The sequence below is a fragment of the Passer domesticus genome, chromosome 13, assembly GCF_036417665.1.
Source record: "Passer domesticus isolate bPasDom1 chromosome 13, bPasDom1.hap1, whole genome shotgun sequence".
Taxonomy (NCBI): Eukaryota; Metazoa; Chordata; class Aves; order Passeriformes; family Passeridae; genus Passer; species Passer domesticus.
In genome coordinates, this window is record NC_087486.1 from 8,644,578 (window position 1) to 8,669,355 (window position 24,778).

Here is a 24,778-nt window from a genome sequence, read left to right on the forward strand (position 1 = left end):
CCTTGTAAACAAATACTTGAGACACAGAGTTAAAGGAAATCAGAAGAATCTGTGGGGTTTTTGTTTTGTTTATTGAAATATGAGCAGCAGTATGCAAAAAATATCTTTAAAAACATAACATAGCAAAACCTAGTAATTTTAAAATTAACAAAATAAAAAGATGTTTAGAGTTAAATGAAAAAACCTCATTGCTAGAACTGTGTTTTCTACAATGTAAACAAAAGCATAAAGGTTATGCTTGCAACAAACACAGAAGCAGGTTTATGGAGCAGCACAAGAAAGCAACATTATATTGTAATCTGATGGTTTGGTCTATTGATTTGAATTCAGAATGGGAAACCCTCCTCAACAGAAACTTCACAACTCCAGAAGAAAGTTAGTCACATGTTTGTCATTTGAAGCAAAACATTTAGAAAATGGTTTGGTTTTGTTTTTGGTTTTTGTTTGTTTCTTTGCCTTTCCAGAAACCATCACCAGCAACACTCTGAGCAAGTAAAACAATATCCTGAAAAAAGTTACTATTTCAGACTAGTGAGGAAGCCTGACACATTTTAATGGCCTCTAGAGTTATACTGCAAGAATCCAAGTTAATCTTACACCCAAGAATTGACAACTTTCACACTGTAATACTGTGGGGGTGGTAGGGGGAAATCATTGCTTCAAGCAAAACTAAAAGAATTCCAGCATTTTAAACAATTCTATCCCGAATCCTGACATCTGGGCTGTTTCTTCATTCTTTTGCCTGTTGGGCTGTTCTGTCAGATTTGTCTCTCACTGGTCAGTCATGCTAGAAGGTTTTATTTTGGTCCTGTAGATTCTATAACCCAGTGTCAGCCCTTCATGCCTAATGCAGTTCATGAGTGTGATGCACAGGCACTGCCTGACTGCCAGCAGGGCCCAGTGCCTAAGGAGCAGCAGCCAAGCTGCTCTCTTATCTCAGGGACTGTAAAAGCACTCCCAGGAAAGCCTCCAGGATAAACCTGCTCCACGCTCTCTGCTGGTATTGCCAAAGCTGCCAACCAGTGCTGGGGCTGGTGCAAAGCAGAAAGATGCCCAGAAAGAAGAAAATACACCACAAGGGCCAAATCAGTTTTTACTGAGGAGTAACACTCAGTCTAAGCTGGGCTGCAGTGGAAAGGCTCCATCTGCCCCTAGCACACCACTGGCTGAGTCAATCTCCCCATCCCTGTCTCTAGACCAAGGGGTGATTTCTGCACAATGTGCAGTACCAGGAGCAGCACTCCCCGCTCTCCTGACACTTTACACACTGCTGGGCACCAAACCACCTTCTATCCAATCTATCCATGCACCCATATCTGAATATTGTATCAGCAGCACAGATGAACAAAACAGGATTAGCAACACCATGAACCAGCAGCACACAAAATCTGCTAACCAGAAAGCTCCCAAAAAGCCCTACTAGGAAGGACCAGAGCAGTGCACAGACAAATCTGACTGGGTTTGCTGCTGCAAGCCTGCCCTGCCAAAGCCAGCAGTCACAAGGGCATCCCAGCACGGCAGCTACTGCAGCTCCAGAATAGGCACACAAGCAGAAAAATGCCAGAGCACTTCAGTACTTAATGACAGCATCAGAAGTGGGTTAACTGGATATTATTGCAGAAATTATGGTTCAGTGCATGGGTAGCCAATCTAACCACAATATTAGCACTAAACACCAGCTCTGGCTCACAGCACCCACTGCAGCACCCATTCTTGAGTCACTCAGTTGGCCACATATAAGCATACAAGTGAACAGAGAGAAGCCAGGTGAAAAACATTTTGGATAAAGTAAAATCTTGTACCTACAACAGCAATCTTTCCTTAATTCAATGTGCCATGTTGTTTATTACATAAGCTAGTCAAGAAATATAATATTCTGTAGTGTTAAATATACATATTCAGCAACTTGACAAACGTCAGGCCCCAAGAAGAAAATAGAAGCAGGATCCTGTGGCCAACTGACTTGGCATCTTATTCAATCAAAAGAACTGTCTGTGGGTTGCAGCTCCAAAGAATGAAAGAGAAGAAACCAAAGCTAAGTGGCAAATAATGTTACTCCCCTTCTCCTGAAAATGCACTCATCTGTTTTCAAACATACTTGAGAAACTGTTTAAAAAAACAAAACAAAACACAAAAAACCAAAACAGTAATACAGAAATTCCTGTACAAGAGAACATTAGGGTTCTGCAGAAGTGTTACAGTTTATTCCTTTAAGGCAATTCATAAAAAACATTTTAATGACAAGTAAACAATTTTAATCCTCTAAGATCATTTGTTACTTAGGTACCATACGATGCATGATTTCCACACTTGAAGAGAAACTGTCATTCAACAGAAGACAAAAGGACTTGTTTAAAAAAATAATTTTCTCAGGATTGCAGTAATTAACTGCAACACATCTTTTAATAAGTATTTGCATAATAGTTTTCAGCCTCTCCCCCAAACACTGAACCCTTTTCTGAAAAGGTGTTCAGGAAAGAGAAAAAGCAAGGTGAGTTTAAACAATATAATAGGGTCTTTCTGCATGCAAAATTTTGTATATAATTAACTTCTTATTCTCTTAACATGTTTCTCTCAGCCTCTTTTTTTATGATATAAAGGACGGAAATATGCATATGTTATGTAATTGATTTTAGTGTTCAGTACAGTGTTTAAATTCTCTACTTTTCCAAATGCAAACATCATTAAGTTCAGCCAAGCCAAGTGCAAGGTCCTACACGTGGGTCCCAGCAATCCCAGACACACCTACAGGTTGGGCAGAGAGGTGGCTGAGAGCAGCCCTACAGAGAACAACTCGGGGGTGATGGCTGATGAAAAGCTGAGCACTCACAGCCCAGAAAACCAACAGAATCCTGAGCTGCATCCCCAGGAATGTGGGCAGCAGGGTGAGGGAGGGCACTGCCCCCTCTGCTCTGCCCTTGTGAGACCCCACCTGCAGTGCTGAGCACAGCTCTGGAGCCCCCAGTGTAAGAAGGATGTGGAACTGCTGGAGCAAGCCCCAAGGTCACAATTCTGGCAAGAGGACTGGAGCACCTCCCTGCAAAGAGAGGCTGAAAAAGTTGAGGCTGTTCAGCCTGGAGAAGGAAGGCTGAGTGGAGACCTGATGGGAACCTTGCAGTATCTGAAGGGGCTACAGGGAAGCTGGAGAGGGACTCTTTGTCTGGAACTGTAGTGACAGGACAAGCAGTAAGAGGTCCAAATTGGAAGAGGGCAAATTTAGCTTAGACAAACAGAAGAAATTCTTTACTGTGAGGCTGGTAAGGCACTAGCACAGGTTGCCCAGAGAGGCTTTGGATGTCCCAACCCAGGTAGTGTTCAAAGCCAGGTGGGAGAAGGGCTGGAGCAACCTGGTCTGGTGGGACGTATCCCTGCCCATGGAAAGGGGGGTTGGGACTGGGAGATCTTTAAGATCCCTTCCAATCCTTAACATTCTGTGATTCTTCAGATGTGAGAGAGAAATTCCACTGTCATATTAATACAGTCCTTTAATCCCATAAAGATGCCAACCACAGCTACAAGTCTTCTGACTGAAGCCCTGCCATCAGGGACAGGATCAAGAGCACTGTTTCATGCAGGCTACAAAGAAGTGATTACTTTTGGTCATTACCAACAGGTCTGAATTAAATTACATGATCTGGAAGTAAAAGCTTCTGCATTCAGTTACTCATTTGCTAAGCCACTCACAGTCTTCAAAGAGACTCAAACTTGAAAGTGAATTAAATACAGTGTAATCACTAATACTGCATAATGTCTACTGAGAGACTAAAAAGGCCTAACACAGATCAATTCCAGACAGGTAAAATAAACAGCTAGAACATCAAAAAGAAAACAAAAAACTTATTCCTTCCAAAAAGTAGTAAGCACTGCCATTTACAAATAGTAGTGTTTATGTTAAAATAGAGAAAGGTACCTAAAAAGAAATAGCCTTGGCAACCAAATCCAAACGGCATGAGTGTAAATCAAAGCAAAACAAGAATCACTACTCCAGAACCGTGCAGGATGTTTACCTTGGATCAATTACTACTTTAAAATGGTGGTTAAAAGAGATATTACAAAACCAAAGTGGGAAAAGGCTAAAAACTGCTATTCTGCATTAATATACAATGTGTTTATGACAGCATTTTCCAATAGAAAATACAAGTGTTTTTACACCACTCCAATATTTGTAAAAAGTATATTTCATGTGTACATTAAAAAAAAATCACATTGTTCAATCTGAGGCAAATTAGCCATAATAAAGTCTAATTTTGCTTATGACAGATGTCAACCTTAAGATGTTAAAACACTAAGCTAAAAATACAGCTTGCAAGCTGGAGCTGCACATGTTCAAACAGTTTCATTAAAACACATTAAAAAAATCCCAAATTATGATATGTATTTATTTTCTGAAGTCAGTCTTCATTAATCCTTGTCCCTACAGGACAAAAAGGTTTTCCAGTTAAGACATTTGTCTGTTTAGGTTTTAAGGGGAAGAAGGGGAAAAGTGTTCTGAATTTTTCAATAGACTTTTTTTTTCCCTTAGGGCTCAACTGTCACTTAAGCATCACAAGAACAATTTGAAATGTAAAACTGATTAGCTATACACAATGGAATTGGTCACAAAGGGATCTAAAAAAAAAAAGTTAAATCATAAGATCCATTCTCCATATAGCTCACAGTATCCACTGGAAGTTTCTCTAGAATTAGAATAAGTTCGCTAAAAATAAGGCTGAAGATGGAATTTCAGCACTATGAAACAGATGAGATGGGATTAAGAGGAGAACCCATTTGTGTAAGTACTTTATCCAGCCACTGGAGGGGCCCATGAAGATGAATTTCTATCCAGCACGGGGTGCTTGTGACATCCTGCCGGTGATATTCAGCTCCCCAGCCCTAGAAAATGAACAAAATGGCACTGATCAATTTGAGGATATGCTTGTCTTTTAAATTAACTACCAACAAGAAGCAGGAAATCATGATCTCAAGATACTTATCTGAAGGTAATTCACAATCTAGTCACACTGATCTAAAGGAACAAACCTGAGGCTGGGAAGGAGCAGGAGGGAAGCTGCTCCTGAAGCCTGAATCAAGCCTTGCATGCCACAGCCTCCTGTGGAGCTCACTGCTGCCTTGAGGATGCCTCCTGGCCATGGCCACATCTCTCTTCTCTTTCAACCTCCTGCTCCCTCTCCTCCACACCCTCAAACTGAGCAATATTTATCATAACTGACAAAACCAATGAGACATCTTTTGGACAAGATGCAAACAAAACACCTGGAAAGCCCCAAGTTTGGACTCCACACTAAACCTGAGACAGACAACACCTTGATTAAATAATGCTCAGCAAACTCAAATCATGTCAGATGTTCAGAAACTCAAATCATGTCTTTTTTCCATAACCAGGGATTTTTTTAAACTAATAATCAATTTGAAGATGCTGAAAATTGTCTTCAATAATTATGCCCCTTTCTACTCACATTCTTTTAGTGGACTTGCTATTCACTTTACTCCTTGAAATTTAGACCATGAACTTAAATCTCCTTTAACAAAATTACAGCAACCATAATGAATAAATTCCAGTCCTGAATACTAAAGTAACTGAATACACAGCCAACATTCAATATAGAATGTGCTTTTCCTTTCTTGCATTGATTTCCTTCTCCCTCAGTTAATTACTTTAAATACACTTATAATTGAAAAGAACCACATCAGGCCAGAACAGCTTTGCTACAGTGCTAATGGAATTACTGCTAAATACCCAAACCCACAATAAACTTAAATACTCTCAGAATAATTTACCTTTACAAAACTCATTCGAATGGTGCACATTTTGGTGAGCTCATATACTGCTTCAAATCCATGATTGACAGACTGAGCTAAAAGCTGTGCAAACTCCTGATTGTTAAAAATCTTCAGACTGCATCCACTGGGAATCTTGCATACAGTTGTTGGATGAAAGCCATGGTGGTAGTTGCAGTTCCTGCTCTGTACAAATATGCTGCTATCACTTAAACACTCGGCATAGACTTCTCCACCAACATAGTAGAGATGAACTCCTTGAAAACAAAGATAAGAACATTTCAAATTACTTTGTTGTCTCTGATTTTGAGGTAGTTATCTTAAATTCTATTTTATTGGGGAAAAAAGAGCAAACTTCTGCCTGAGGAGGTTCTCAGGAAAGCTTTTGCTTGCACTGTAGCACACTGTCTCATTTGAGCACATCAGGCTCATGATACACCAGCCACTAGATGTCCTTCTCTGATCAATTACAGAATAGAATGAAAAAATTACTGCCACATTTCAACTGTTATTTCAAGCTATTTTTTTGAGAATTTATGTGGATTTTAAACCCCCATTTTTATACACCTGGCAGCTTCTGCCTACACCAAGTAGAACAGCAATAGGTGTGTCCTGGGAGAAGAGTCAGTGATGGGACATGAATGGAAAGAATATCCACAGTCTGCTCTGATTTTCACTACATTTTATCAAGCTGAAGGACAGGTAAGTCCAACTAGCTGCTCCACTTAATTACCATCAGGGTTTACAAACCTTAACATCAACAAAGCCCCCAGATTTACCACATCTGTCTGCATTCAGCTATGCACATGTTTTGACGTCTATACAACATTATTATTGACTAAAAATTAATATACAAAAGCTGCCCATCCCTTCAGCACCCAAACTCAGGTGCTCCCTGCTGCTTCACTGAGACACCTGCCTGCCCTCCCCTGTCCCAGTTTTACATGCTTGGGATTCAGCTCCGTTTAAGTCTTCCCTGCAATACCCTGAGAATCCACTATGGACCATCCCGTGATGTGCCAGAGGAGGCTGCAGCAAATCAACAGATGCAAGTTAATCTTTCAGACAGCAGCCACTGCTGTAAACAGTGCTAAACCCCCTTGGGACTAAGGTAGGATGGAGGTTACAGAGGAACTGTTGACTTCAACAACTACAAGCAGCTGTCAGAGAATCTGGGGTGGGCAAGACTGCATTTTCACAACACAGCCCTATTAATTTAAAAAGGCAGTGACCACCACTTGCCAGCTACAGTAAAAAACCTTAGCACACAGGACTGGGTGGTTCTAAGGAGGCAAAACCTCAAGACCTTTCAAGCAAAAGCCATAAATAAACAGTATTTTGTCTCTAAGCAACCTTAATTGTTGTCAGAACAGTTACCATAAAGCAAAGTTTAAGTTCAATAATTACTATTAGAGATGCACATTTTAAAGCTCATTACTATTCTACAGTATGATGATGGGTCCTGGTTACACTTCTGACCTCAGGCAGATGCACAAGATTTCTCTATCTATACCACTAAAAGGGGTGAACCAAAACAAAACAGCCTGACAAACCAACCATGCCCAAAAATCACTTGTTCTCCTTTATAATATTATAATTTTTTTTTGACAACTGCATTGGAGAGCCAAGTTTCCAACAGATACAAACAGAACTTCTGGTCTCCAAATTATCTGCAAAATTTGGTCATATTTGTAGTAGTTTCTAATTAAAAGAATGTTATGGGACAGGGTGAACTTTCATTAATCAAAACTCAAGACCAACTTTACCAAATGCTCCTAGGTGGTAAAAAGGCTTCTAAACATGTGCAAGAGAAACAGAGTTCTCTTCTCAGGACTGAGTTAATCACAAAAAAAAATACATTCAGAAAAAGTGTTCTACAATTTAAGATAATCCAGGCACATTCCATCAAAGATGAAAACTGTGCATCTCTACGTACTATCAGCCAAAACAGTACAAGAAAACTAGAAGATCTTGCAAAACCTGCTGTCTCCAGGAATCCCTCCCACACACATCCACGCCCCATGTATTCACTCAGACAAATGAGCCCTTGCAGTTTTGCATTAGCACTTCAAAGTCCTGCTGCCAACTCACCAAGGTATTTGAACATACTGTAGACAGAAGGTAATACCTTACAACAACAAAACAAAAAAAATCTCTGACATACTGCAAAGGTGTATGCAGAATTTAAGAAGCAGATACAATGTGGAATACCATGGCATATCCTGTAATGTTCTGAAACACAGACCACTACATCTACCCTAACAAGCAAGCCCCAATGGCAATCTAGTTTGGTAAGGAAGGAGTAATATTTAGTCTTTTTAATTAGTGACAAAGAAAAATGCATGCAATTCCTGACTAATTAGAATCAAACCATGCCTAACTAAGTTTTCTGATACCTGAGAGGTAGATAATGTATCACATCCCAGATTACCTCTAGCATTCTCATCTGAGAATTATCACTGCTGCTAGAAATAAAACCAAGGACTTGGTTTCTCATTCCTAAGACAAACTCAGTCTTACCTTTGCCACAAGACAAACTCAGTCTTACCTTTGCCATAAGACAAACTCAGTCTTAACTTTGCCACAAGACAAACTCAGTCTTACCTTTGCCACAAGACAAACTCAGTCTCACCTTTGCCACAAGACAAACTCAGTCTCACCTTTGCCAATGTGCCGTCGAGTGTTCTCGATCGTTGAGTTGCGATTAACGTTGGAGAGCAAACCTAAGCAGAACCTGTTCTTGTTGTTGGAGGGATCTGTAAACCCATCTACTAAGACACTTGTGGAAGATGCATGGAAAGCCTCCCCAACACGGTTATTTAACTCATAATACACAATGGAACACCAGTGTTTGGGTTCTTCATAGGCAACGGGCTGAACATCTGAAAAGCAAATGGAATTAACAGTTTACATAAGTGTTAAAATATTAAAGCTACAACTGTCAAGCAGACCTTCCAAAATACCAACAGCTAAGTAAAATCTGAGTAAACAATTATGATGGGCAACAAGTGTCCTGATTATAAATCTTAAAAGATTTTTACCTTTGTGCATTTTAGCTGGCCAGTTGATTTTATGATTTTTTTTCACAATTTTAAGCCTGATATTAAACAAAAACAACCTTTACACACACAGAAAAGACTATGTGATAGCAGGTTAAACATAACTCTTCTGCCCACTCTTAAAAAACTCTTAAAACTGGTATTTTGGGACTCAATTTTCAGAGCCTTTGTGCAAATGTTATTCCAGCAACAGGCAAAGGCTGCAGAAAAGAAATTAAAAAAAAAATTCAACTCACTGTAAACAACATTATGCACCTGAGGCTTTGAAAGGAAAATATGAAAATAAAAATAAGCAAGGTAAGTTTATTTCTCAGTTATGTCTCTTACAGCCCCAGTTTAGCTAGGAGGACTGCTTCCACCTACCAGCAAGATTTACTGGCCCATTTGAAATTATTCATTCAGAAGCCAAACTATATAATTTTACAGCAGACTATACAACTTACCTCTGGTAGATATATTTGGCATGATCTGAGGGATCATTGTATTGCTTGTGTCCATAGACTGTGAATTATCCTGCCCCATTTGGTCATCAGGAGGCATATATGCAGGAGGTGGAGTATCAGCTACAAACATGAAAAAAAGAAGAATAAACTTCAACAATTTAGAGTATTTACTTATACATTCTACAGTATGGGGAAAATATTCCCCAACAAGATGTTAAAAAATTTGGCCTTGCTTTCAAATAAATCTGAACACAGTCAGCTGTCTTCACAGTAAACTCCTCAAACAGCTGAAATTTCACCTATGGAACCAATAACAAGATTGGAAACTTGAAAAATTAAGAGATACAGTTTTTTCTTTCTGTATTTTTTTCTTTAATACCTGTACTCCTGCATTTGGGCTTGATGACTCTGCTTCCCCCTTTCTGTCACACAAACATGAGCTTTCTTGCCTACCCTCTTCTCAGCGTTCAAAAACAAAGCAGTAGAAGAAATAACTATTTGCTTAATGTAATAAAGGCCTAGAACAGTTTGGGGGTTTTTGCTGCTCCTGCAGGCTGAGTTCATTACAGAACTGTTTCCTTCCATCAGCACAGCACTCAGTGTGGTAACACCCCACTCTGCCCCATAAATGCAGCCACCCCAGTGATCCCAGTACTTGGCCAACAGACACCCTCTCACTGGGACAATTCTGGGGAAGTGAGCAACCAGACTACAAAGATTAGGCCACTGAGCTAGTGGAAAAACGAAGTCTTTATTAAATTCCTGGCTTTATAAACCACACCAATAATCAGACAGAACCAGTAAGACTTCTTTCCTTTGGCCCTATGAATTGTTTTTTCTGTGTTTTCCAACTCAGTTAAAGCAAATCAGTTTAATCTAATCTGATCCCAACAAAAATGTTACTTTTTTCCAGTTAAACACCTTATTTTAAATGTTTTTATTCAATGAAATATATCAGTAAGCTTCCTGTTCAGCATCCTGCATTTGCTTTCTTTTCATTGCTAATTCTTCTTCTAAAGTATAGATTAGTTATTCTGTAGCAAAGCTGCATAAAAAAAACCAACCAAACAAACAAAAAACCCTCACCAGTATTACAACTGTGACAAAAAACAGTTGGAAAAATAAAACTGTAACAATTAACTCCAACCAGTGACAAAACTAAGAAGAAAATCCCATAAAATGCAAAAGAAAAAGCCATTTATGGCAAACATCACCAGTTCCTGAGGTCATGGGTCACAACAACATGTGACATTTCAGTAATTTTTATGGAACTGCCATGCAGGCTGTACTCACCTGGCAGCTGAAAGGGACTGGATGGGCCAGAGCTGGCTGGGGAGCTCGGGTAAGTGCTGCTGGCTGGAGAAGGGGGGTAGGGGCTGTTTGGGGAGATGGAGAACGGAGTGCTGTTGGGCTGCTGGAAGGAGTCCGGAAACGTCGCGTTGTGTGGCATGTGGGGCTCGTTGTGGCTGAGGTTCCTGAACTGAACTAGCAGACTGTGCTGGGGGTTGAATTCACTATGTCTAGGCACTAACACTGGAGGTAGAACTGCAAAAAACAAACAAAACCCAGATACATTTAGATGAAAACCTGAGATACAAGGTAAGAGACACAAATAATGTGCTATTCTGCTCATGGTGATAATTTCAGCTCTAGCAGGGGTGGAAAGAGGAGCAGGGGATGAATGTGGCATGCCTTTACCCCCTTTATCCTCTCCTTCATTTTTTTACATCATTCTTAATGGAAGATTCATACTTTACTCTTGCAAGAATCACAAAATCACACACACGTATTTCACACAACTCGAAGACGACCTTTTTTTAAAAACAGTAAACCACACCAGGCTACATGTGGCACATACTGAAATACTGATGCAGAAGTGCAAAACATATATGAATACATTAGCAAATCAGAGAAAATGAAAATACAGTCTCTATTACTACAGTCAAGCTATATAGTTACATACTGTCCCTTCCACTGAAGAGAAACAAAATCTGTACTGCCATATATTTTAACTTCAGGACTGCTGGAGTCTGGAATTCCAGTGCTGCAGCAGTGCACTTGAGCACTTCAGTCAATGCAGTAGAGTTACAACCACTCTGGGGAGCAAGGGAAGCAACTTCTCACCACACTGTCCAGAGCAACATTCTTCATCTCTCCCACTGCAATCCCAACCCTCCTCACCTTTCCCACAGCACACTTTAACAGCAGGCTCCTTACCTGACACATACCTTCCACTAACTGATCACATCTCCTGGTTCTACTCATCTCTGCTGTCTCCTAACTGGAAGTCATGTGGGGAACTCTACCACCCCAGAATTTTATTAATTTTATTTTTCATTTCCCCAGTTCACGTCACACACTGATTAAATAGCAAGGCCCTAAAAGGCAGCCACCAACCTTCTTGCAAGGACTGAGGTTTTGAAACAAGTTTCTCAAAGAAACTGAACCTGAAAGAACACATCACTGCATTCTATTTCACGACAAAGGAGAACTTTGCTACTAACTTTAAGGGCAGCAGGCTTAAGAAGTCTGTGGGAAAAAGGTGATCCCAAAAACCCCACCAGTAATGTGCACTTTGAACACTCCTCTCCCAGACTGCCTCACACACCACTTTCAATTGGCTGTACAGCACCCGAGGAGGAAGAGGATGGAGTGAATAGTTAGGCGGTTACTAAAGATTCAGTTTCGTTTTTAGGACAATAACTCTCAAACATACCTGGGCTCTCCACCCTCTTGTAGTGGTATGGATTGATGCAGACTTCCTTTTGTTTGGATCCAAAAGGAAATTCACAAATATCCAAGGGCTTCAGCTCGTGGTGGCTCTGCAGATCCGGCCAGCGCCACACGCGGCAGTAGATGACGTGGGGAAGGCCCTTTCTGTGGGAAACCTGCAGCCGTCCGTCCAAGGAGCGGGGGATAGTAACGCACTTGCTGGGCTGCCCTGGGCTGCTCAAGGCTTTCTCCAGTTCTTCCATAGCACCCTTTTTCTTTTTCAGCTTTTTTACCAAAGCATCAACAGCTTTTTCTGCCCATTTTTCCTCTTCATCTCCTTGTTTCCAGCCCAACAGACGCTTTACAGCTGGGCTAGTAAAGGAGAACAAACTGGCCATTGACGTCATTTGACACAAGTCTTCAAAAAGTTTGTTGGGCTTTATCTGTTGGGTTGTTGTTTTTTTTTTTTTCCAAATAAATGTCAGTGTACACCCAAAGCACTTATTGCAACTGATGAGCCGTATTATTTCCTGGAGGATGACAAATGAACATAGAGATGTCAGTGATGAAGCCTTCACATCAAAAATGATGATCGATTCCTCCAATTTAGTTCTAGTAAAAAGATAATTTAACAAGGAATTAGTAAACAAGTAAAGGCTGTGGTAAAACAAAAGGCATATATGAGAAGACTTCCTGTTTCAACCCCAGCATTGCACCAGATTTTGTTTCAAAACAAAATCCCAGTAGTACTATGACCCCACTCCAAAAAAGTAATCATTCCCCAAAGCTTGCACTACTGGTCAGTGGGAAAAGGGACCATCAAGGGATGATGGTCAGTAGGGACAGCACAGTTCCTGTTATCACTCCTTAAATTGACTACTTTCTCTCAGAAGATAGGCTTGAGAAATATGCTTTAAAACTAGCAATATATCCCTGTCACAGTGCTGTATTAGAAGAGTAAACCTGCTATGAGAAAACTTCCCTGAAGAAACAGGGAAGAGGCAGGGTGGAACCACCAGTTCCAAGGCCAATATTGCACAGAAATACTCAGCTTCTGAAATGGATCTTTATTTCCAAAAAGGAAAAAAATCCTAATGCATCTGCTTTTTCTTGAGCTCTAATTAGTTACCCCATGATTTTGAGAGTATTAAAAGAAATTAGGAAGAAACTGTAGATGAAGAAAACAAAGCACAATTAAAAGAAAAACCCAATAAAAAGCACAAACCAAACCTTCTCCAGCCACCCAGAGAGGTGGTCAACCTTTTTTTAGCTGTAGCTAATTTTATGCTGCACTTCCTTATATCTTTTAAGAAGAGTATTTGAAGAGCTGGATATTTTTAGCCTTGGCAAAAGAAAATTGTTTTCTTCTCCCCAGAAAAAAGAAGGGGGGAAAAAGACATGGTGGAGTAAGCACTAGAAATGTGACCTTTACTACAAAGTGCCTCGGAAAGGAGAAGAGCAGAACAACTGGCTCATGAATGGTGTTTTACCACTCACCAGCCCTAATGCAAATCCTCCCCCCAGCAATTTAAGGAGTACCGATGACAAGAGGAAATGATGTGCTGTGGCAACGAACTGATAAGAACTTGTAAAATCCCTTGTGAATACTAAATAAGCAAGTATAGACAATGAGCAGCTGGCAAAAAGCAAGAGCAGAGCTAAGAGAAAGGATGTCAATAACAAAAGATGCTTCCTCTCTTGCTACAGAGACTGCCAAACAACATTGTCTCTCCACTTTTGATAAACCACGGTGAATTAGAACACCTACCCCAGCCCAAGACATCAAATCTGCACATAAGAGAAAAAGGGGGTGGGGGAGCAAAATGTTAAATATCTCTGTGCTGGTTCTCTTAGATTGCTACCTATAATCAAGAAGATCTTTTTTCCTCCATCTTTGATAAACTAAAAGTCATCTGATAAGGCTTTTTAAGTGTCTGGGCACATTTACAGGCTCACTCAGGCACTTGGACAGACTTTTCTATATAACAAAACCATGTGCTGAGCAGCAGCAGCCAAAGCTACAGCAAACATCCCCAGGCAAGGCAGTCATGTCCCAAGTGTAACCATCCTATATTTTCTATTAGGGAGTTAGAGGGTGAGGAAAACAGGGAACAAACCCAAGGACACTTGGTGTTCCTTTACAGGAAAAAAATCAATTTATTTAATGCAGTAGCTTAATCCCATTGGTACTTCTTTGATTATTCAACTTTGTTTTGGTTTTCCGATTTTTTTTCCATATTACTGAAACAAACAGAAAAACTGTTTGAAGGTCTTTCTTCCTAGAGCTCTCATAAAAAAAAACAAAATGGAAAAAAAAAAGAGAAGTCTCCCACTACTTCAGTAACTCTCTAGAAGAAGGTATTGAGAAAAAAACGAAAGGAAAAAACTCAAATAATTATGTATCACCTGTTTTCTTCAGAAATATCACCATGTCTGCACTTTGAGACTAATTTAGTTCCCTCGGACTATTACACATAAGAATCTTTGCACCCTTCAAAGTAACAGGAAATACATAAAGGGAAATAAACTTGGCCAGGAACTCAGACTGAATTTTTTCTTTTACTGAGGATAAAAGTTTACTGTTTCAAAAAGTAAAAGCTGTTTATAGTCGCAACTAACTTAACTTTCAACCCTGCATACATTCAATAGCTGCAAGATCAGCAACTGCTCACACCCCTAGAAAAGGAAATGAACCCACCTAGAATCTCAGACCAGAAGACAATTAAAATGTTCTATTTTTGCTTTCAGCTATGCTTTCAAAGAATCTTACGCATCATCAAGGCCGAAGATGCACTGGAAATTCCTCTGGTTAAGCTCAAAGGAGATCTTAACAAACATCCCCTGATCTATCCCATTACAGGAGCCCCAACTGTATTAAGAAACCAAATTTAAAGATCTACAATTCTATGCTATGATCATGTAACATTTTATTTTGTTTTTTATTACTTTGAACACAATGGATGAACTAGGAAAGACATTTTATTTGTTTTATATAATTTTAACATCATTTACCCACAAGTACACTCATGGAATAAACAAGCTCACCAAAAGGAAAGGAAGTTGGAACAGTTCTACTAGGATGATATTTTGAAGTAATTAGTATTTGTAGAGCAAGTGGCAAGGGAATTATGATAAATGACTGTCCTACAAACTATCATTTTAGAAATAATCTGCCAGCAGTAAGTAACATAATTAAGTCTAAAAACTTTACATTGGAAGGCCTAGCAACAAAAGCAAAGCCTGGTAAAACAAGTATTTCAGAAGCATCAGAACAGATTTGATCAAAACTGCTTCACCTTCTTCAAAAAAAGTTTGCACATACATGTTTGTAACTCTAAAAATGTAACACTGAAAAATGAGACTGTTGAGTCCTTAATACCATTCAATGTAACTCCACTCTGGCCACTTATGAGGCTTTAAAGACTCTTCAGTAGAAGTGTATTTGAACCTGTTCAAGAAGAAAATGCAACAAAATACTAATAGGGTTTGAGAAGTAAAAAATGACACTGAATTTATCCCATTGCACACCTGCCTGCAGTTCATTTTGGATGGCAAAACACTGAAGGTTTACAGCTTTTGCCTTTCTTAAGAAAACAAGGCAGAATTAAAAAGGTTCGTGAATCATGAGCTGGCTTCATGAGCTATTTAAGGCCACAAAGCCGTAGGTTCAGGTATTTCTGTAGATACCAAACATTTCCATGTAGAAACTGCAATTCATGCAGGGTTTTTAGATTTCTGAATGTGTGGCATAAACCACATTTAGAACATTTACTTGCATTTGCTGTAATTTCAGCATCTAATTTGTGAAAGGTTTCTAAGTAATCCTGACATCTGCCAGGAACAGCTTCCCCAGATCATCTGTACTTACAATCAATTTCTTCTGAGGCTTAAAAGCACAAGTTATGAGCTGTGATTGCAGTACCACAGAGCATCACTGAGCTTTGAATACAGAAACAAATGCTTTAAAGAGTCACATTCTCATTCAGTGGTGCACAAATTACTCTTATTGCTGCACCTCTAGACACAGCTGGTAACAACTTTCACGGGAAAAAAGCTTGCTTAAATTTCCTTACGAGGCAGAGGGTCTATTATGCATTACCTTCTTTTATTAAACAACTTTTCAGCTGAGCTACAAGAGAACATCGACTGAAAACCACAATGTTACATTAAAAAAAAAGCTACAAACACTCTTTAAGGAGCGAGTGTAATGAATTACATGGAGTAGCATGAGGGGGCTTTCAAAGGGCAAGTATAAAAGGAAGTAATCGTTGTATCAAAATTAGACTTTGGGGCATGCATTATTTATACTTTAAAAGTTCTTGTTAATGACTACAGCAAATGGAAGGAAACTAGTTGGGTGAACAGGTCCATTGTTTGAACCCCCTCCTTAATACTTCAGCCAGCCAGCCTGAAGTATATACAAATATATATAAACAAAATTGGCCAACAACAGAACTTATATTCCATTTATGCAGATGGGAGAACTCTACCACTTTCCATCTGCCATCACAAATCCCAAGGAAGTTGACTTCCCTTTAGCAGTTCGTGTGGAATTTTCTTAGCCTACTCCAATAAACTGGCAAGTTCAGTAGGTTCATTTGATGTCATACCAAGGAATCTCCTCCTGGCTAAAAGGACCTGAGCAAGAGCCACTGCAGAACAGAAAATGTAACATTACATATGGTGTACCTATTTTCATGAGATGCATTTTGTATGTAACATGTTCTCCCATTGATTCCAAAATAATTTCCCACCTGCAAAACCTAGGTTTGAAGTACCATTAACCAAGCAAACCATCATCCCAAGCAGCAGGCAGCGAATGATGCTTTCACAAGCACAAGAATAAAATGGGAAAAACAATTTTAAAATGGGTACAACCAATAACTCTCCCTTCCTACTGCCAGTACTAAGGCTGTTGTCAAATACACAAGGACTATTCTCTTCCCACTAATTTACTTGTTTGCAAATTCAGAAGCCTCCTGTAGCATCATACCCAGTCTGAAACAAGGAACTTCACTGCTGATGATTAGAAGCTGTTTTGAGACTCAACTCTATACAATAAACAAAGCACCACTTATAAGCAGCAGCACAACTGGGAGTTCATTAGAGCTGCTGCAGATCTGCAGTTAAAGCTGTTTGCAGTCAGCTCTTGTGCTTAACTTTATTGCCCTTCAAACTCAGAAATGCTCAAGTATTCTGACTCCATACACACATTAACATACATATTCATACAGAAAGCTCAGAAACTCAACTGCAGTAGTATATTACAGTGTGTTATGCTATATACACAGATCAATACTTTCTTTAAAACTACAACCTCACACATCATTTCACTTGGTTTTATTAAAATCTTTCTTTCCTTATAAATTTCCTGACAGGAACTGTGCAGGATTGTGCTTGAGTTTTATTATCATTTTCCCAAGCTTACATTGTAGCCCAGCACACAGTCCCATGTAATGGCACATATTAGGAGTCTTTTCTTGGAAACAGGAGAAATGTTAGCTGCACAGTTTCTCCATACACATCAGGCATAGCACAAATCTCAAGATGACACTGTGGTTAAAGAACTTGTTCAATGAACTTGAAGGGTCTGCATCCTTCAAACCATTGCCACAGCCTCTCCACAGAAAAGATTTCTCTTCAATTACCCTGTGCAACAAGGAATACCACCAATGAAAAAACTTCTTTTGCCTCTTCTCCCCATAAGTTTAAGTAAAAGATGAAAGAGATTTTATAAATTATATCAAAAAGGAACTTGTGGTATTTTCATGAGAACTGGCATCCAGTTGACAAAAATCTACCGTAGGTGCTTTTACCCTAGCACTGGATTTCTTGCTTCAAACATGCCTTGTAAGGCAATATAATCTAACTGATAATATATGTAAACAAGAAGAGAAAATAACTGTCTGGTATCTTCAAAACTGTTACCAACTGTTACTGCCCTGCAAACAGAAAAATCTACAGACAATTGCTGACAGAGCTTTCTCACACAATACTTTTGCTTTTAATTTCCACATCTGTACACCATCTAACACAGCATAAAAAAATGCTGAAGCATTTAGCTCTGTCAGCTGAGAAGTATTTAACCAGCACTCCCTTTAAAAAACCTAACAAACTCTGAGGCCCAGCACAAAGAGCAATACCATGTACATAGAAGATATAACTCAGATAGCAAAGTGATGCTTCTGTTTCTTCTTAAAGTAGTTTCTCAGAAACTACTGTCAAAAACTAATACCAGTGATAATGATATATACCACAAAAGAGGTCCAGGCAAAGAGATCACTAAAAGAGCTCCACTGCATTTTCAAAGCACCCTCACTTCCATCTGATGTCAATAAAAGCTCAGAAAAATTATAATTGAAGAACAGTTTTGAATTTGTTCTGCATCATGGCAAAATTTGAGTGTAACTTTGATACAGGGGAAGGGAGAGGGAGGGAGAAAACACCAAAACTTGCTATGCCTAAAATGTTCACTTTCTTAAAGCATCCACATTTACAACAAAAAAAAATGCAATGCTCCCATGGCCCTGGTCTCTGCAGCTGCTCTAATTACTGAGCAATTAGCTTTTGTAGAAATTCTCAAAACTATAATTTCCATCTTAGAAGCAAAACCTGTCTTCCTTAAGTGTTTTATCAGAACTGTACATTTTCTCACTTTTCTATTTCAGCTAACTGGCACTTTCCAGCAGAACCATTATGCTGGAAAATGCCACCATCAACAGTAGACAGCCCTGAAACTGCCTCCTGTTTTAAGGTTATTTAAGATCTACTCTAACCAAAGCAGATAACTACAACTTAGAATCCATTTCTTAATTAAAATTCCAGAGAAAAGCACTGCTACATTTCACTAAACATGAAAACAAAGGCCTATGCCTCCATTGGTAGGTTGGACATGAACAAGCAAGTGGGTGATTAGGAATGACCTCAGTACTACACTTGGAGACAAAAATGGGAAAATAAAGGGCATCTTGTACTTTTCACAAACCCTAAAGTATGCTAAAAAATTAGCAAGCTGGACAAAGCCTTCTAAAAATATAGACTCTGTTGTGCAAGACCTTCATTAAAGACCAAGATTCTAAAAACTATGAGTTGGCAACAGAAAGTATAACCTGCAAAATGGGTCAGCCAAAAAGCTTTAAAAGAAGACAAAAAATAAAGATGTATATGTGTGTGTGTGTGTATACACTTCATTCCAAGTGAATGGCATTAAGCCTGTGACAAGTTTACAAAAGCTACAGGATTGGAGGGAACACTGACAATAGTAATTCAGCAACTTTTTTTTCCCCCTTGCACAGAATGAATGAATGGCAAAGTATTCTAAATTTGTCAGTTTGTGACATCCACTGACCCAGAATTCAGAGACACTACTTCATAGTTGGTGTATCAGTAGCAGGGACTCTGACAAAGATCCTCTGTCAAGGATGACAGTGCTGGCAGGCTCAACCTTGGTGGTAGCTCAGTGGGGATAGGGACTTGGCAGGCAGCGTCCTGCACCTTGCCAACCCACGCTGGTCAAGCTCCAGTGCCAGCCAAACTCTTCTACGTGGTCACAGGAGCACGGCTAAAAAGGCTTCCAGAAAACAGGGCAGGAACTTGCACTGTGACTAATGATAACGGCAAAAGTGTTAAATTACTGCTCAGCTTGCTTTTAATGAGCTGTTTATCGTTAGTCATGAAGATATCTCAAGTGCACTCAGCTCACACAAGAACAAATCTTCTCGTTTTGAACACGAGCTCCTTACCTGTTATTAAAAAAAAAAATCAGTAAAGATCTTTAAAGAAACATTAACAGATTAAAATTCATTCCACCAGATCTAACAGAGATATTTGAAGAAACACGTGCTTAATTTAAAAAACCCAAACAAACATGAATGTAACCAGCAAGGCCTTAACTGGAAGGAAGGGAACACACAGGGACTTGCACAAAATTGCCACAGGTATGTAATTCAGCCAAGAGCAATAAAAGAGTTCCTAGCACTTTCCTTAGACATCTATAAAGAAAATAGAGGACAGTTTACTGCAATTAAAATATGTCCTCCAAAGCATTAAATATCACAACATAATTTGCAAAGAACATTCAAATAAGCCCAAAAAGTTCCTTATTGAGCATGAGTGCTCCATCTTGGGAGAGATTTTTTTTCCAGCCCAAATAATATTCTGTGACCATAAAAACTCTGTACAGATCACCCACTCCAGGTGCAAAAATCTGACTTCCTAACAAGTACAAAATAGTACAAGGTCAACAATTACAGTTGTTCCTTCAAGTTCCATTAGAGGTTAAAACTACAAACCTCAAAAAAACCCAAAAAAACCACCCACCACAGCTGCACACAGCAGCACACCCTGTTGTGATCTTTTGTCATCAACAGAAAGAAATGCAGAGGAAGACTCTCTTCCTTCTTTTCCATTTGTCAGCCTCATCATGACTGTCGATCTGGGCTTCCATCAGGAAAGTCCTCTTCAGAAAAAGAGAAAATCTCAAATGTATGTCCTCCACATTTGAAAGGAAAAGTTTGAAAAAGGTAGGTATCCCAGCAAGCACATGGTTTGTTGGGGTTTTATTTTGCAGAAATAAGTGGCATTAGTCACTTAGCAGCAATTTCAAGGCCAAGTGAACAAAATTTTAATATCAGAGGTAAGAGTAAACCACTATCAAACGGTAGGGATTAAGACATTAAATCCAACACAGACAGGGCACTCTCAAAAGTTACAACACACTAATTATGAAACATCTTCAATTAAGTTATTTGCTGCTTCCATTAACTTCCACTACCACTAGCTGCCAACTTCATAAAGCATTACAGGTTTTGATGAGCACAGGCACATGCCTGCAAATGTTTGCACCTTTTTCTTTACTCCAGTCGAACTGTGATTCCTCAGAATACCAGGAAGATACTCTGTGCAGAACTTCTGTAACTGACACACGCAATGAACTATGCTCATTTCAGTTTTCATTCTTTTAAAGCCACCCATGGAAGGCTAATTATCTGAAATTAACGAAGGAATGAAAACAGCATGAGATTTCATCTAAACCCATCATACACTGACAATCTAATTTCCCATGACAGACAAAACTTTGCTGATGCAAATGCTGACAGTTATTCCTTGGAGGTTTTGCTAAAGCAGCGAGCCCAAGTGATTCACTGCATGGAATTTCTAAATCCCTACCTATTCTACCAAGAGACTCAACAACTATTACTGAACCTATTCAATAATACATTCAACACCACTGCTGAATCAGTTCTTCCCTATCTCACTTTCCTGCGAAATATCACTCAATCACCTTAAGGTCACATTAGAAACCCCACAACTGGAACAAAGCAGCGATCATTTGATTTCCAGTCTTGTGCTTTCAACCGCAAGAGCATATTTCCTCTATTAAATTTACAACCCGCAGAAGACAAAAACTGCCGTTCTAAATCGGCGAAGCTGTGCATCTGTTGTCAGGCAGCTGCCAGGGCTGGGCACGCAGGAAGGCCAAGGTGGACAAGTGTGTGTGTGTGTGTGTGTGTGTGTGTGTGTGTGTGTGTGTGAGAGAGAGAGAGCCGTGTGTGTGTGTGTGTGTGTGTGTGTGTGTGAGAGAGAGAGAGCCGTGTGTGTGTGTGTGTGTGTGTGTGTGAGAGAGAGCCGAGTGTGTGTGTGTGTGTGTGTGTGAGAGCCGAGTGTGTGTGTGTGTGTGTGTGTGTGTGTGTGTATGTGTGTGTGTGTATGTGTGTGTGTGTGTGTGTGTGTGTGCGTGTGAGAGAGAGAGAGCCGTGTGTGTGTGTGTGTGAGAGAGAGAGAGCCGTGTGTGTGTGTGTGAGAGCCGAGTGTGTGTGTGTGTGTGTGTGTGTGAGTGTGTGTGTGTGAGAGAGAGCCGTGTGTGTGCGTGTGTGTGCGAGCCCGCACATCGCCTCCCGCCTCTCTGCCAGCGCCTGCAAACGTGTTTGCTGCTCTCCCCTCGCTCGGTCAGGCCTGACTCCAGTTAAGAGTCCTCGTCTTAAAAAAAAAAAAAAAAAAAAAAAAGGCAAACCAAAAAAACCAAAAAATCCCGAACAACAAACAACGAGACGACGCTCTCGAGTGCCGAGCAGTGCCATGTCCGCTCCCGTGCCGGCACCACGCGTGTCCGAGCAGCCCCGCGGGCGGCCCCGCGCTCTCCTCGCCCTCGCGGGGCTGCTCCTTCCCCCGCAGGCCGCTCCCCGTCCCCTCCGCCCCGCCGGCACCCCCGTGTCACCGCGGGCCCGCGCGAGGCCTGGGCCCCGTCCCCCCCGCAGCCCCGCCGCTGCCCGGAACCCGACCCGCAGCGCCGCGACCCCGCGGCCCGCAACCCTTCCCGCAGCCATCCCGCCGCCCCGACCCACCCGGCGCGGAGCAGGCGGCCTCCCCGGGGCGGGTGTCCGTGAGGCGCCGGCTGGGCCGCGGCCGCCGCTGCTGCCGCTGCTACAGCGAAACTTTGCCGGGGGAGGCGGCGGGACGGGAGCGGCGGCGGCGGGGCCGGCGGGGCCAGCGCCGGGACCCGGATGTGCGCGAGGGGCGGGGCCGCGCGCGCGCCACGGCGGCGGCGGGAGGAAGCGGGAAAAGGGCCGGGCCGGGCCCGGGTGCCGTGTGGGAAGGGGCCCTGTGGGGATTCGATCCCGCTCTGTGAAATAAACGTAAATAATGATTTAGTAAACAAGTGTGCGGGGTTCCATGTCTAGAAAGTAACGTGCCACGTAACGGAGGAGTACAAAAGGCCCGGAAGGTCCCGCTGCGATGGCGGGCGCTGCTGGGGCCGAGGGCCGGCGCTCTCCCGCAGGACCGTGCCCGGGCGGTACCGTGCCTTTAGTAGGTACCGTGCCCCGGCGGCACCGCGCCTTAGCAGTACTGTGCCTCAGCGGTACCGTGCCTCAGCGGTACCGTGCCTTTAGTAGGTACCGTGCCTCAGCGGTACCGTGCACTGCTGCCCGGCAGCGGCTGACACCGGCCTGGGCACGGGCACTGCTCTCACAGCACCACAGGCTCACTTGGGCTGGAAAAGAGCTGGAGATCGCTGGGCCCAACCTCTGACCAACGCCACGGCGTCAACCAGGCAATGGCACTGGACACACGCTCAGTCTTTCCTGAAACACTTCAGGAACAGTGACCGCCACCTCCCTGGGCAGCCCCTTCCAATGTCTGAGCACGGTTTCTGCAAAGAAATTCCTCCTGATGCCCAGCATGGTGCAGCTTAAGACTGTGTCCTCTTGTCTTGTCACTGCCCAGGAGCAGAGCCCGACTCCTGCCTGGCTACAACCTCTCTCCAGGGAGTTGTAGAGAGAGGGATGGTCGCCCCCAGCCTCATCTCTGGTGGGACTGGGTGTTATCCACAATGTCTTGGGGCAGTTGAGGTCCTCCAGGGGGCTGTGTCTGAGTAAATTACTAAAATACACAGTAAAACTTCAAGAAAATGTGTCAGCAGTGTTAAGGATGGCTCTAGAAAGAATTGCACAGATGAAGATTTTCCTGCTTTGTATAATGCCACTACAGGACAGACTTTTACTGTCCTCATTGTGTGAAATGGAAGTGAGCACTGTTGCCTCAAAGCTGCTTTTGGACTGCACAGAAGAAAATTTCAGATATGTACTGGGCCAAAAACATGTCCAGTGTGCCACAGTGATGTCTGACCTTGGTTAAGCATTCTGCAGGCACAAGTGTTTCTTGTCAATTTTAACTGAGTGAATTATTAGAGATGAGGGTATATTAAAGAGAAACTGGATTCCATGCCATGACTTGATGTCAGAAGGTTTTCATTTTTTAAATTGCTCTCAATACACTGCTGACTTTTGGAACTCCAAACACCTCCATTTCCACTAAAGCTAAAGAATTGTGCTTTCTTCCACTGAAATCAGTTATAAAAATCAGTTGTCCATGCAGAAGCCTGTCATGGCAGGGAAGGACTGGCAGGTCTTGTTTGCCTTACAGGAGAGGAGGTGCTGTAGAGCAATGTGTGCAAGGCTGACCCACGCTCAACTCTGCCCTTCAGGACCAGGTGGAACCATTCAGCACAAACTGTTGTTGAGGTCTGAACTTCGATGGCTTTGAAAAAATTAACTTTATATGGGCAACAGGAATGTCCACATAGAGGAAAGTATTTCACACTTCAGCTGACCAAGGGATTTTAAGAGGAAACTTTTTCTACAAGATAATTACTTCATAACCCAAAGGCTGCTTTCCTCAGAGGAGACTGATCATGGCCAGCTTCAGACACACTACTGAACTAAGCTAAATCCTAGACTGATAACTACAGAAATTCCTACAGAAGAGTTTTTTCCTCTGGTCAAAAAATATTGTGTAGGAACAGATACATGTGTCAAACCCATCATTTGTACATAAATTTGTGTCTCTGTTGTAGAACGTGCAACTACAGTTAGAAATCTGGCATGCCAATTGTATCTGGCATGCCGAGTGTATCTTGCTATCAGATTCCTTTTGGAAAAAAAACAGAAGCAGGCAAATGTAATTGAAAGTGATTCTATATACATATAAAAATACATACATAATTAAGTTACAAAGAAGCCACATGAAACCCTATGTTTTATTTGTGTAACTTAAAGGTAAAAGATCTACCAAAAAGAAATCAAGAAAAAGCAATGTAAAGACATAGAAATAGGGAAAACTATCAAATGAGCCATTGCAATTTCGATTTCAAGTATATTTGAGCTTTAAAGAACTTTTCTTTTGGTTCAAAACTATGTGGCTCTTGGATGTAAACAGAAGTTCTTAAGAAGTCAATTAATAGCCCAACAGGATATCTCTACTAAAGTTCATGGCAGCAGTGAAGGAGCA

At 41.2% G+C, this 24,778-nt stretch overlaps 1 protein-coding gene across 2 annotated transcripts; it reads right to left on the minus strand.

Moving 5' to 3' along the window:
- Positions 1-50: 50 nt before the first annotated feature.
- Positions 51-22,484, minus strand: SMAD5 (SMAD family member 5). Of its 2 annotated transcripts, none has more exons than XM_064388121.1 (7): positions 22,336-22,484; positions 11,997-12,522; positions 10,574-10,825; positions 9,281-9,400; positions 8,439-8,660; positions 5,779-6,035; positions 51-4,872 (listed from the first exon to the last, which is right to left on the minus strand). In XM_064388121.1, exons 2-7 carry the CDS (start codon positions 12,397-12,399, stop codon positions 4,729-4,731), a joined length of 1,398 nt encoding a protein of 465 aa, XP_064244191.1. In that variant the 5' UTR covers positions 12,400-12,522; positions 22,336-22,484; the 3' UTR covers positions 51-4,728. The 2 variants fall into 2 exon arrangements, with proteins under 2 accessions (XP_064244191.1, XP_064244190.1); XM_064388120.1 differs by having other exon boundaries at positions 11,997-12,604.
- Positions 22,485-24,778: the final 2,294 nt, after the last annotated feature.

Bases quoted from the DNA above. Each gene is read 5' to 3' on its own strand.
- SMAD5 (XM_064388121.1), bottom strand. From the start codon at position 12,399: ATGACGTCAATGGCCAGTTTGTTCTCCTTTACTAGCCCAGCTGTAAAG. The intron at 9,401-10,573 runs GTGAGTACAGCC...TCATGTTTGTAG, and splicing joins CAGTCCCTTTCAGCTGCCAG to CTGATACTCCACCTCCTGCA. The intron at 6,036-8,438 runs GTGAGACTGAGT...TTTGTTTTCAAG, and splicing joins TCGACGGCACATTGGCAAAG to GAGTTCATCTCTACTATGTT.